The 13,350-nt window shown below is 49.5% G+C and overlaps 2 protein-coding genes across 2 annotated transcripts; one reads left to right on the top strand and one right to left on the bottom strand.

Moving 5' to 3' along the window:
• Positions 1–175: 175 nt before the first annotated feature.
• Positions 176–8,584, bottom strand: LOC130378052 (uncharacterized). Its single transcript, XM_056584989.1, has 4 exons — positions 7,917–8,584; positions 3,906–6,397; positions 3,660–3,786; positions 176–237 (listed from the first exon to the last, which is right to left on the bottom strand). The coding sequence occupies exons 2-4, from the start codon at positions 6,369–6,371 to the stop codon at positions 176–178; spliced, it is 2,655 nt and encodes an 884-aa protein (XP_056440964.1). The 5' UTR covers positions 6,372–6,397; positions 7,917–8,584.
• Positions 8,585–9,151: 567 nt separating this feature from the next.
• LOC130378059 (uncharacterized) lies at positions 9,152–12,869 on the top strand. Its single transcript, XM_056584992.1, has 9 exons — positions 9,152–9,260; positions 10,099–10,401; positions 10,502–10,697; positions 10,810–10,911; positions 11,032–11,177; positions 11,417–11,500; positions 11,623–11,807; positions 12,044–12,262; positions 12,373–12,869. Coding segments are annotated over exons 1-9 (1,653 nt in total). The 5' UTR covers positions 9,152–9,258; the 3' UTR covers positions 12,789–12,869.
• The last annotated feature ends 481 nt before the right edge of the window (positions 12,870–13,350 follow it).

The raw sequence follows: 13,350 nt of genomic DNA, 5'->3' as shown, positions 1-13,350 counted from the left end.
AGGCTGTTTACGTGTTTGTGTTTCCTCTCTCGCCCTTCTGTGCAGGCGTCATCGCCACCGTGCCGTTCTCCAAGGGGGACGTGATATGCGGCTATCACGGAAAGCTCATCTCTGATCCGAGGGGAAGAGGCTGATGGATGCAATGCAGGAGGGAGCGAGAGCTACCTCTTCTTCGTCAGGGCAGGCTAGGCACCGAGCTGTGCGTCGACTCCCACAACTTCCCCTGCGAGCGCCACCCTGGAAAAGGACGCCTTTGGTAGGCGCATGAACCACTCGGGCAAGGCGGCCAACGTGAAGCTGCGGTGTTCAGTTGAACTTTACAGACGGAGCCAAAGACACTATGTCCTGTTCTTGGCCCAGAGAAACATAGCTGTCAACGAAGAGCTCCGTTGGGACATGGTGTGAGACGGGAGGTCTTTCGGAGATGAGGCATGGACCTGGCATGGCTCGGATGACTGAAACGATTCTCTTTGGTTCATTGTGTTTCTCATTTGTTTGTTGCCGGTTATCGCTGTTCTTGTTGTTTGGTGTCATGTTTTTAATAAATGTTTTTGCCACAAAGGACAACGCCTTGAATAGACTGACTTTATAATCCCCGAAGGATGTGAAATAATTCAAGTCTTCATGTTGACATAGAGTGGGTGCCAGAAAAGTGAAAACACGACGGCTCTCGTTTAAGGGCTTAAACGTTGAGCTACTGCAGGAAAAGGCATGCATAAACGTGCACTGCATGTGAAACATTCCGTAATGATGTATGGGACGATTGCGATCACCAGACATGAGGATGAACAAATGTATTGCCACATAAGCAGCTACAAGAAAAAACTAACAAACAAATTAATAAATGAAGGAGTGAATGAATAAACAAGTAAAATGTTTTAAGATGGAGACAAAAGGGGCCACTCTGCCCCTTTGTGGAATAGTTTGGACATGCCTACAGAATAAAAACAAACGGCATGTCCACGATGAAACACCGAAGCACTTTACTTCTGCTAACAATAGTCTTTGGTTTCCATTGATTGCATTTCCATTGATTTGAGGTCAAATGGCTGCACTTTTCAAAATGGCTGCTCTTTGATGGTTTGAGTGTCAGACTAATGGTTGTTACTTCATGAGGTGGGTGCAGTGTTTTGTCCTCGTCTACTTGATGGAGGTAAGTGCCCACGGATCAAAACAGTTTATGCCTTAAAGTCTAGGCCCACTGCTAAAGAACAAGGACATACTCCTTGAACACCTAGAGCTTTGACACTGTGTGTGGTGTGTGTGTGTGTGTGTGTGTGTGTGTGTGTGTGTGTGTGTCCAACTGGAAAAACAAAGTGAAGGAACAGGAATCAATATTGTGTGTGAATATAATAGATTTGATTTGTTGTATTGCGATGCATTTTACCTACTTTTCTTTCAGATTCATAGACTACATCCTGACTTGCATAAATAAATAATATAATAAAACGAAATAATAATAAACTAACACGTGATGACGGTTAGGGGACGCTTCTGCCATCTGGTGGCTGCTGAGGGGACCTAACGGACACACTTAGGATTTCGCTGTGCAAACATGCTACAGCCAGCAACCATATGTGATGCCCGACTCGATATCTCGGCGGTGAAGGTCGCACGGACTCGGGCTTGGCACCGTGGAAAGCTGATCTCTCCCTTTGGGGGGGTGCGTCTGCCTCCGTTTCTCTGCACCTTGCTGTCCAAAAGATATCCACCGAAAACGGTCTGCACCCGGGTGCGTGGTGTTAAAACCCCCTATCCTGGGCGCCTTGGCTACAGCCAGCACCATATGTGATGCCCGACTCGATATCTCGGGCGGGTGAAGGTCGCACGGACTCGGGCTTGGCACCGTTTGGAAAGCTGATCCTCCCTTTGGGGGGGTGCGTTGCCTCCCGTTTCTCTAGCATTGCTGTCAAAAGATATCCACCGAAAACGGTCTGCACCCGGGTGCAGTGTGGTTAAAACCCCCTATCATAACCCTAACCATAACCCAATCACCTAACCATAACCATAACCTAACCTCCCTAACCATAACCCCAAACTTACACTGCATATCTACAGACCTACACACCCCCGCCTGTAACTACACATATACAGTTGAATGATATATAATAAATAATAATAAACTAAACGTGATGACGGTTAGGGCCGCTTCTGCCATCTGGTGGCTGCTGAGGGGACTCTACGGAGCACACTTAGGATTTCGCTGTGCAAACATGCTACAGCCGCACCATATGTGATGCCGAATCGATATCTCGGCGGGTGAAGGTCGCACGGACTCGGGCTTGGCACCGTTGGAAAGCTGATCCTCCCTTTGGGGGGGTGCTCGTCCCTCCCGTTTCTCTAGCACCTTGCTGTCAAAGATATCCACGCAAACGGTCGCACCCGGGTGCAGTGTGGTTAAAACCCCCTATCCTAACCCTAACCCTAACCCTAACCCTAACCCTAACCCTAACCCTAACCCTAACCCTAACCCTAACTAACCCTAACCCTAACCCTAACCCTAACCTAACCCTAACCCTAACCCTAACACCTGTCAAAAGATATCCACGAAAACGGTCTGCACCGGTGCAGTGTGGTTAAAACCCCCTATCCTGGGCGCCTTGGCTACAGCCAGCACCATATGTGATGCCCGACTCGATATCTCGGCGGGTGAAGGTCGCACGGACTCGGGCTTGGCACCGTTGGAAAGCTGATCCTCCCTTTGGGGGGGGTGCGTCTGCCTCCCGTTTCTCTAGGACCTTGCTCTCAAAAGATATCCACCGAAAACTAACACGTGATGACGGTTAAGGGCCGCTTCTGCCATCTGGTGGCTGCTGAGGGGACCTCAACGGAGCACACTTTGGATTTCGCTGCATGTGCAAACCTGCTACAGCCAGCAGCATATGTGGTGCCGCGGTAATATCAATATATGAATATGGATAACAGTGGTGGCTGGTGATCAGAAAAATGACTACATCCTGACTTGCAGGGCCTGGACAAACGTACACTGCATATCTACAGACCTACTTCATGGCCAATCCACCAGCCATTGCTATTTGACCCATTGTTGTTATTCTGATATCGAGACAAATCATGATCGCTGTCCTATAGCGTCCATTTTTTGTGAGTCTCAATGTCTACTTCAAATGCATTTATAGGAATATGGGACAGTTGCTTCATTTTGTTTATATGTGAGGTTGTTTTTTGTTTTTCCAATGAACTACTGTCAACTAATATAAAAGATGTGAACTAATGCAATCAATAAATATGTCAAACATTGAAGGACACAAAACATAGATATATATTTACAAACAGGTTATTTTATTCCCAACAAACTACTTTCTACTAACAAACAAAAAAGGCAAACATTGCAACAGCAAAACATAGATATATATTTACAAACAGGTCTTCTTTATCTTTACTTTCTTCAATAAACTATGTGCACTCACAAACAGAAATTGACAGACATTGCAACGGCACAACCATGTCATGCCATTAAGCGCTGTCTCTTGCGCTTGAACGCCACAAATGATCTCGTCGGCAACTTTCTCTTTCTGCAAGCTTGCAGGTAGTCCTTGTATGCCACTTGGTGTGTAACCTGTGATTGTTTTGGAATGATGGACTCCTCGTCCATGCCCCACCTAATGCTAGAGTTGGCCGGCAAGCACATGGCTGCTGACACCACGGGGGCCTGAGCTCGTCCTGGTCGTCGACAGCTTGGACGTCTTCCGGGGGCTGCACACACTCCTTCTCCGCGCTGGGCGGCGGCGGTCGCAGGGATGGGATGGCGATCCCTTGTTTCTGCAACTTAAGAACAACAACAACCACAAAAACATTAAGTATAATTGAACACATAAAAACACAAATGACGCATCACAATCAATGAGCCACGAAATGACACAAGACAGGCAGTGGGCAGTGCGTACCTTGTAGGGGACGGTGGGATGCAGGCTCCAAATCCTCAGATTCCTCACTTTGTCCAGGATGAATTTCCCCTGGATCAGAAGCTGCTGCAGTCTGGCCTGTGACACGCCCCCCAAGCTCATTTCTTGGCAAAGGTCTTTCAGGTGCGTGAAGTCGACGTAGGCGCCATTCTGGACCAGGGCCACACAGGAGACGAAGGTCAGCGTGTTGAGGAGCAAACCTCCCTTCATCGCCTGCGGGAGCCTCTGCAAGGCTGTCGCCATCCAGGGCATGCCGTGCTCTCTGTACACCTCCATGTGTTTGGAAAAGCAGAGGGAGCGCCTTTCAATCTCACACATGACCTGGAGACTCTTTGAGGCCACGTCGGACATCTGCAGGACGGATTGGTCCCCGTGGCTGACCTGCACCCAGTCCTTAAAGTTCCACCAGATCCTTCTGGTACTCCGGAGGTCTGTAAACTTGAAGGCTGGGAAGAAGATGATGCCCTCTGCCGTGAAGCCTCGGACGAGGCAGTCCTCCACATCCTGGCCTGCGTCTCTCACCAGGGTGCGCGCCCTGCTGAATGTGTGAGGGACGGGGAAGCTTTCCTTGGTGGCGAGGTCGGCAGCGAGTTTCTTCACGTCCGTCGCCCCCGTCAGCCTGCCAGGGGGCGTGTCTGACTTTAGGGACGTCCAGGGAAGCCGATCGTTCCGCTGGTACAGGTCCCCCAGCAAGACCCTTATCAGGGCAGCCCCGAGCACGGCCGGTCCAGCTTCCAAACACTGACAGAGTGCCCACAGCCTTTCGATGCGTGTGACTTGCAGTGGGTCCCTGGTCCAGTGGTGGAGGGGTGGTGGCGATTCCTCCAGGCTGGCGCTGTTGTGGGGGGCCAGCCCGATGAACCCCCTCTCGTGGGTGGCGCTGCGTTCACTCACCGTGCTGGTTCCCAGGCTGGCACTCAGGGTGTTGTCGAGTGATGACAGTGGGTGCCCAAAGAAGAGCTCTTCCAGAGCCAGCTCCGCCTGGAATGCTTTCCACGAGGGGTCGTATCTGCCCACGCCCGCACTGCCTCGAAACGACTCTCCCAGGATGCCGGCCAGGTGGCTGACAATACCCCTCAATGTGGACAGGAGACCCCGGCCATCCTCCTCTCTGTCCCGGAAGGGCACCAGCAGCGCACGGTCCTGGAAGAGCCTTTGCAGAGCAGGCAGGTCGAAAAACTCTCTCGGGTCATACTCGAAGGGAGCATCCTCGCCCTCGAACCGCACCACCTGCTCGATGCGGCATCCCACCTGACACACCAGGCGGAGCCTCAAGTCCCGAATATGCTTCATGTAGGCAAACGCCCTGCTGGTAAGGGTAGCCTTGAAGTTCGGGTGGCTCAAGCCGCAGTTGACCAGCACCCCACTGACGGGGTGTTTGAAAGGCTGGTTGTAATGGCTGTGCGGGGCGTCCGCGTACAGCTGCAAGAATGTGACCTCGCCGGTTTTGGACAGCACGCACATAATGGCCTGGCCCACGTCCGTGCATAGGGTGTTTAAGTTGGACTGGAAATTGCATGTCTCGTGCATTCCCAGGGTTGAAAACAGTGACCCCCTCACACCAATCAGGGGCAGCAGGCCGTGACGTGAGAGGAGGAGGTGCGTGTCCTCCCCCACTGCCAGCACCTTTGAGGCGAGGTGGACCGATACGGACCCCACGGAACCGGGGAGGAGCAAGTCGCCGAGCCGCAGGACCTCAGGATCCCGCTGGCCAAACTGCCCGAGGGTGGCGATGACCTGCAAGAAGGGGCAGCTGTTGGCCGTCTCCACGGCCCGGTCCAGGAGGCTCAGGATGAAGCTTTGGTCCACGGCGAGGACTCGGTAAAACGCCAGGTTGGTGGTACCCTGTTTCTGGACAGTGGGGCGGCACATGTCCTCCTGTGGCAGGTCGTCGAGGAGCCGGCCGAACCCTTCCCTCACCTCCTTCAACAGCTCAGCCGCGAGGGTGCCATACAACCGTGGGGTTTTCAGCCTGAGGTCCGGGTTCGTCAGGCTGCTGGGGACAGCGCAGAGCGTCAGGACGTAGCCCCCTGCCACGTTTGCTATTCTCTGACCCAGGCAGTTTTTGAGTGCCGCCAAGCCTTCCGGGCTGCAGCGCGGCAGGGACACGTGTTTTTTGAGGTAGCTGTACTGCCTTTTGAGGCTACCGGGATCCATACGGGGCAGGTTCAAATAACCGACGTCTGCGACTATGCCTCTCATGTGACGCACCTGTATCACGACGCCGTCGACGTCAAACTCGTACCTGAGGCAATGGGGATTGTCTGGGCTGGTGCAGTGTATGGGGAGGCGGAAATCGGCACGTAGGAATTCACCAATGTCTCTGTGATTAACGACCTCACTCAGGAGAGCTTCTGTGTTTCCTGAGGCCACGGTGATGAAGTCTGTGTCCGTGGTATCTGGGGTCTGGTGTGGGGGAGGGAATTGGAGATTCGCGGGAGCCGACATCACCTCAAGGTGCAACCTTTGCCGCTCTGCCACAAAAGAAAAGAAAATAATAACGTTAAATTCATAAATGAATACATTTGAAAAAAGCAAACCAAAAAAAACAACAAACAAACGTACAGTTACACATCACACAGCATTTAACATGTTCAGGCCAGTTTACACAACACAAGCTCAATTCACGCACACATTGCCTATTCATAACAGCCTATAACCCAACTGGGTGCTACATATTGGTGGTGGTTAGTGAGGTCCCCCCTTCACTTTAGGCGTCTTTGAGTGTTATTAATTATTATTATTTTTCAGGTTTAACCTCTGTTTTCCTTTTATTCCTAGTCTGTTTTACATAGTTTTGAATGATGACTATATGCTCTGTAAGGTGACCTTGGGTGTCTTGAAAGGCGCCTCTAAATTAAATGTATTATTATTATTATTATTATTATTATAAAACACATTAGGGCTGGCAGATATGAGCTAATATGATATGATGACTGTGTTATTATTATTAATAATATCAATATCACCATTGGTAGAAGCTTTCAAGTCGATGATGATTAATTTGTTTCTTATTTAGCTTTTCATCGCGTGATCAATTGAGAAGAAGATAGCCTAACACAAAAAACATGTCACGCCACGTCAGAAAAAACCTGTTGTGTAAGTCAATAAATGTAATGTATTGACGTATCCTTTTTCGCCTAGATTCGGTATTTTATCACTTGTTTATAATATATATGCGTGTATATATATATATGCGTGTATATATATATATATATATATATATATATATATATATATATATATATATATATATATATATATATATATATATATAACGCGACAAATGCGTTGGGGGCGCCCTCTGGTGGCGCCCCCAACGCATTTGTCAAGTCAGAAAATAATCCTATTCCAGCTTGTCCGTGCACAAAATGAAGAAATAAACTTCGAAATCTAGGCTTATCACCTTTGGCATAATTTTCCATAACTTTTTTCTGTTTAATAACAACGATATAAACGATATAGACGAAAAAGGATACGTCAATCCATTACATTTATTGACTTACACGACGACACGTTTTTTCTGGCGTGGCGTGACACGTATATTTTTCTAACCCTATATATGTACATATAGGCCTATATATATATATATATATGTATGTATGTATGGTATAGGCCCAATCTCATCGCGGACTTTGCAGAAAAAATCCTATTGTAGCAGCCCAGCCTGTTGATTGACGCTTTCCTTGTATTTTAACACTTTTTTTTTTTTAATAATAATATATATAGGCTATACACATGTAATACATATATAAAAACGAGAGGATTATTTTCTGCAAAGTCCGCGTGGAGATACAGGGCCCGCACCACAGCTGAGGTGCGGTGGTGCGGGCCCTGTAGGCCTATCTCCACGCGGACTTTGCAGAAAATAATCCTATTCCAACTTGTCCGTCCTTGCACAAAATGAAGAAATAAACTTCGAAATCTAGGCTTATCACCGTTGACATAATTTTCCATAACCTTTTCTGTTTAATAACAACGATATAAACGTACCTTTATAACCCAATGTCAAACTTGTCTCTGCATTATCTTCCAGGTGCTCCGTTACTCGTGCCTGAGGTCAGTAGAGAGAGAGCTGTTTTTTCTTTGTGGGCGCGGAAGAGAAGGTTCCGGATAATTATTCATTCGCCAGAACATCCCATTGGATCATTTCATATTCAAATTCAAATAAAAAAAAACCATATTTTTCTCATGTTAGTGGTGTAGCAGGGGACATCCCATTTTATGTTTTTTGTACGTGTCTGTGTTTATCATTATCTTCCGTGTTTACAGTCAGAAATTGTTGTTTTGCAACGCTACGTTTCTTCAAAAGATCACGCAAACGATGACGCCCAAGCAGTGTAATGCATTGCGTTCAAATATGTAACTCTGAGTCTGGAATAACGTATTCATTCATTCATTATGTTTCTGTACAAGTATCTAATCATTGTTTCTGTACAAGTCCCGTCTCATGCCACGGGAGCGCTCTCACTTTATACGTCCTCCTCCTGTATAAAAGGTAATATGGTCCAGACAACTTCTACGCCCCTTCACAGTGAGGCAGAGGAATGATATGCTTTTTCAGCGAGGTTTTTTGTCAGATCATCATATTTCGGGGAAGACCCAGGACTAGGTGGAGAGATTATATGTCTCAACACTGGCCTGGGAACTCCTCGGGACCCCCCCCCCCCCCCCCCCCCCCGTCCGTCAGAGCTGGTCAATGTGGCCCCGGAAACGGGAAGTCTGGGGCCCCCTGCTTGAGCTTCCCCCACCCCCCGCGATCCAACCCCGGATAAGCGGACGAAAATGAGTTATATATATTATTATTTATTATTATTATTATTATTATTATTATTATTGCTGCAAGACTAAATATGCTACAGGCCTACACACGCATCAAATACATTAACTAGTTTACTCAATAATCGCCGTCACAGCACTGGCTGCGTCTCAGCCGCGTATCTCTCTGCGATTTTGATAATACAAATGATTTAAATTATTGGAATCCTATATGAATAACATTTAGACCACAGATCAGTAGAAAAATATCAATAGGCCTGTATAATTTGTTTTAATTATTTTATTTTATCGTAATTCGTTTTTATACCTCAGGTGAGCTATAGGCTACCTGAAGTCAAGTCAGTGTTGCCAGATCTGCGAGTCAAAGGTGACCAAAGCTCAACCCTTTGCGTTGGCGCGGACCTGGCAACCTCGCGGGTTCTTCTGTGGGTATAAAAGGACCACGTGGATGCTTAAGCTGTCTTTTGCAGTTTGAGCAGGTGGAAGAGATAGGCCTACATTCAGTTGCTTGAGCAGAACGTCCCAGTTCCCGAACATTCAATTTCCCGACAATTCCATGTAAGTGATGCAGCAGCAGGGGGCATCCCATTATATGTTTTTTGTATGCGTCTGTGTTTTTTGGCCAAATGTTTTTGCATGTTTTTATTGGATTTAGATTGGAATCGGCGGTGGCTTCTTGGCCCCCTGCGTAGAGAGTATTCATTTACATACACCGTGTCTGCGCGCATGCGTGGTGTGTGAAGGAGGTCAATATAGAACATCGTGTGTGTGTGTGTTAGTGGGTGCTACATATTGGTGGTGGGTTAGTGAGGTCCCCCCTTCACTTTAGGCGTCTTTGAGTGTTATTAATTATTATTATTATTCATGTTTAACCTCTGTTTTCCTCTTATTCCTAGTCTGTTTTACATAGTTTTGAATGATGACTATATGCTCTGTAAGGTGACCTTGGGTGTCTGGAAAGGCGCCCCTAAATTTATTATTATTATTATTGTTATTATTATTATTATTATTATTATTATTATTATTATAATTATTATTATAATTATTATCCATGCGCTTATACCGTCTTCTGCGTAGTTTTTTTTTCGGGTCCTGCATACGTTGAGACGGATGTAGAACAAAACATCCACGTGCTTGTGACTGCATATATACTTTGAGGAACAAGGAAGGGAAAGATCTTCTGATAATGACTGATATGTTGTGATAATATGAACGATGATGATGGTGATGACGACGATGATGATGAAGAATAATGTTGGACCATCACTGTGTTGGACAGTGACGATTCAGTGACTTGTAGTGAGAGTCCCCCAAGCACGTATGTGAAAGCTCTTCATATGCTTATATCTGATTAATGTATTCATTATCTATCCATCTCTCTCCTCTGTTTTGGAAGGGAGCGCCCAGACAGGAGACTCGTCTATTGCCTCCGGTGCAAAAGGGGGTACGGTGCACTGTCGGCCCACCTGAGGAGGGTGTGCATGAAGGACGACACGGCGGAAGAATGCAATGCGGAATTGCAGCGTGCCAAAGAGTCCCAGAGAGAGTGGGCCAGGGTTGGTAGACGCTGGGAATACCGTGAACTATCAGCCATGGTTCCGGATGAAGCGTCTCGCCGCTCACTGGTCGACCGCCTGGAAAACAAAGGATTCTTTGTCGTCGGTGAACCGTTGCGCCCCGCGCATTGTGCAGTGCCCAGGTTGGTTGCGCTCAGGATTTGATTAGCATTTGAGGGGACTCTTCTTTTTTTTCCATGTCTCAAGTGTACATTGCTTTAATGAATCTGTGATGCATGTCAGCTCTCAGGAGACGGGGCACAGGCCTGAGCACCGGCGTCTGCTGGAGATGGCGGAGGGTCGGACGGAGGAAGCTTGCCATGGGCTCCTGACGGGAGAACGGTTGCCGCATCAGCAGATGACGATGTTTCGCTACTTTTGTATGGCCACCCTGACGGTCACGCACCGTGTACCGGAAGAGACGGTGGTGGACTTCAAGGTAACTCATTCCAATGTTTCCCTCCAGCCGGTTTCTGTTTCCCTCCAACTTTGACTCTGCTCGGTTCGAGTTGTTTGCATCCTCGCCTACAATAATAGTCCCCCTGTAACAGGTGACTGAGTGGAATGACAGGCAGGTGAGCGCCGGTGTCGGGGCGACCATCTGCTTCGGAGACGGCGGGGACAGAGCCTTTATCAGTGTGGACGAGGAGAGGGTGAGCAGAGCATGTCTTCCTTTTTGTTTTCATGTTTTTGTTTTGGTGTTCACATTCAAGTGAAGAAAGCGTTTCCACGGACGGGATTTCACAGCTTTGCCTTTCGTTTCCCACCGACAGTGGTTAGGTGCCTACTTCACGGTCATCAGGCCGCTCTACCTTTCGTGGCAAGGGGAAGCGGAGGCCGACGAGGGCTGCTTCTTCCTGGGGACCACAGGACATCCCGTGGCCAATCCCAGGTCCGATTTGTGCCGTCTCTGGAGGCGGTGAGTGTACCCTTTTATTACTTAAACAGGGGTGTGGCAATCGCCCTCACTAAGCGACCAGAACTAGCAGGTTGCTTGTGTAACTTGTAGCTGGTAATTTTTAGTGCTAGTACTGTTGGTTGGTTTGTGTTCTTCACGCCAGACGAGGCATATTGCAAACCGCTGAATATATGCTCTGACTTAAACAGACATTTTTCTCGGTCTCTGTTTTTCTCTTCCCCCTCTCCTCCACGACGCAGCTGTCGGAAGATCTGCGAGGCAGCGGGCCCGAATCCGCCGCCCCTTACGGCAGAGGCCGCTGGGACGTCTTCCCGGGACGAGAGGTAAAGGCATAAAAGCGTCTGCTAAATTCCCTAAACGTAAGCCTCGTGCGTTGCGGCGCCGACTCAAACGCGTCCGACATCACAGCCGCCCGATTGACACGTGTGCTTTTCTCTTCCCGCAGTTCTGTGTCGGGGAAGGGGTCGCGTGACAGCCGATGGGACGCTTTCGTCAGTGAATTCCCCGTGACGATGGGTGCCCTCGCGCCCTCCAAAGAGGACCTCGTCGGTGCCGGGTTTGACGATGAAAGGACGGCCTACTTCAAATGGAGGCGCATCCAGTTGGAACAGCGTGTGCGACACGTCGCCGGTAGGCACCGGCTTTGTCTTTGTCAAACAGATACTGTATGCCGTCTGTGAAGAGCCGCCTAGTGTCTCGCTATGGCTGCGTCTCCTTTCCCCATAGCCTGTGCGTCTCACCGACTCGCATACACAACGCCTCACTCGCTCACTCTGTCGCTCACTCCCAGTCTCACCGACTCACTGCCTGCCTCACTCGCTAACTCACTGCCTCACTAACTCACTGCCTCACTCTGTTCTTACCAGATTCCTCTGGCAGGCAGCGACCGACGGAGGCCAAGGTGGCAGCCGTCGTAGCCAGGGAGAATTGGAAAACCAATGTCCCCTCCCTCCCGGATGTGTTCAAGGCGTGGGTCTCCCCTTTGAAGGCAGCCATCGAGGACGACGAAGGCGTCCTCAAGTCGGTGGTGGAGCAACGGTGGAAGGGGATAGATTTCAAGGACTATGGAGAACACAAGGGCAGAGGTGAGGGAAGACGGGAAAGCACAGTGCAAACTCTACTGTGATGACTTTGCCTTGGCAGCAAAATAACAGCTGTTTACGTGTTTGTGTTTCTCTCTCGCCCTTCTGTGCAGGCGTCATCGCCACCATGCCGTTCCCCAAGGGGCACGTGATATGCGACTATCACGGGAAGCTCATCCCTGAATCCGAGGGGAAGAGGCTGATGGATGCAATGCAGGAGGGAGTGATGAGCTACCTCTTTTTCATCAGGGGCAGGCTAGGCACCAAGCTGTGCGTCGACTCCCAGAACTTCCCCTGCGAGTGCCACCCTGGAAAGGACACCTTTGGGAGGCGCATGAACCACTCGGGCAAGGCGGCCAACGTGAAGCCTGTGGTGTTCCAGCTCAACTTTCCAGACGGAGCCAAAGACACTGTCCTGTTCTTGGCCAAGAGAGACATAGAGGTGAACGAAGAGCTCCTTTGGGACTATGGCGTGAGACGGAGGTCTTTCGGAGCGGAGGGCATGGACCTGCCATGGCTCGATGACTGAAGACGATTCGCGTTGGTTTCATACCATCGCGTTCGTCCCCTTTACGGCAGAGGCCGCTGGGACGTCTTCCCGGGACACGAGGTAAAGGCCTAAAAGCGCTTTGGATAAAAGCGTCTGCTAAATTCCCTAAACGTAAGCCTCGTGCGTTGCGGCGCCGACTCAAACGCGTCCGACATCACAGCCGCCCGATTGACACGCGTGCTTTTCTCTTCCCGCAGTTCTGTGTCGGGGAAGGGGTCGCGTGACAGCCGATGGGACGCTTTCGTCAGTGAATTCCCCGTGACGATGGGTGCCCTCGCGCCCTCCAAAGAGGACCTCGTCGGTGCCGGGTTTGGCGATGAACGGACGGCCTACTTCAAATGGAGGCGCATCCAGTTGGAACAGCGTGTGCGACACGTCGCCGGTAGGCACCGGCTTTGTCTTTGTCAAACAGATACTGTATGCCGTCTGTGAAGAGCCGCCTAGTGTCTCGCTATGGCTGCGTCTCCTTTCCCCATAGCCTGTGCGTCTCACCGACTCGCATACACAACGCCTCACTCGCTCACTCTGTCGCTCACTCCCA

Source organism: Gadus chalcogrammus, unplaced genomic scaffold (genome assembly GCF_026213295.1).
Source record: "Gadus chalcogrammus isolate NIFS_2021 unplaced genomic scaffold, NIFS_Gcha_1.0 GACHA065, whole genome shotgun sequence".
NCBI classification, from domain to species: Eukaryota; Metazoa; Chordata; class Actinopteri; order Gadiformes; family Gadidae; genus Gadus; species Gadus chalcogrammus.
The sequence above is the reverse complement of the archived record's forward strand: the minus strand, read 5'-3'. Positions and strand labels throughout refer to the sequence as shown.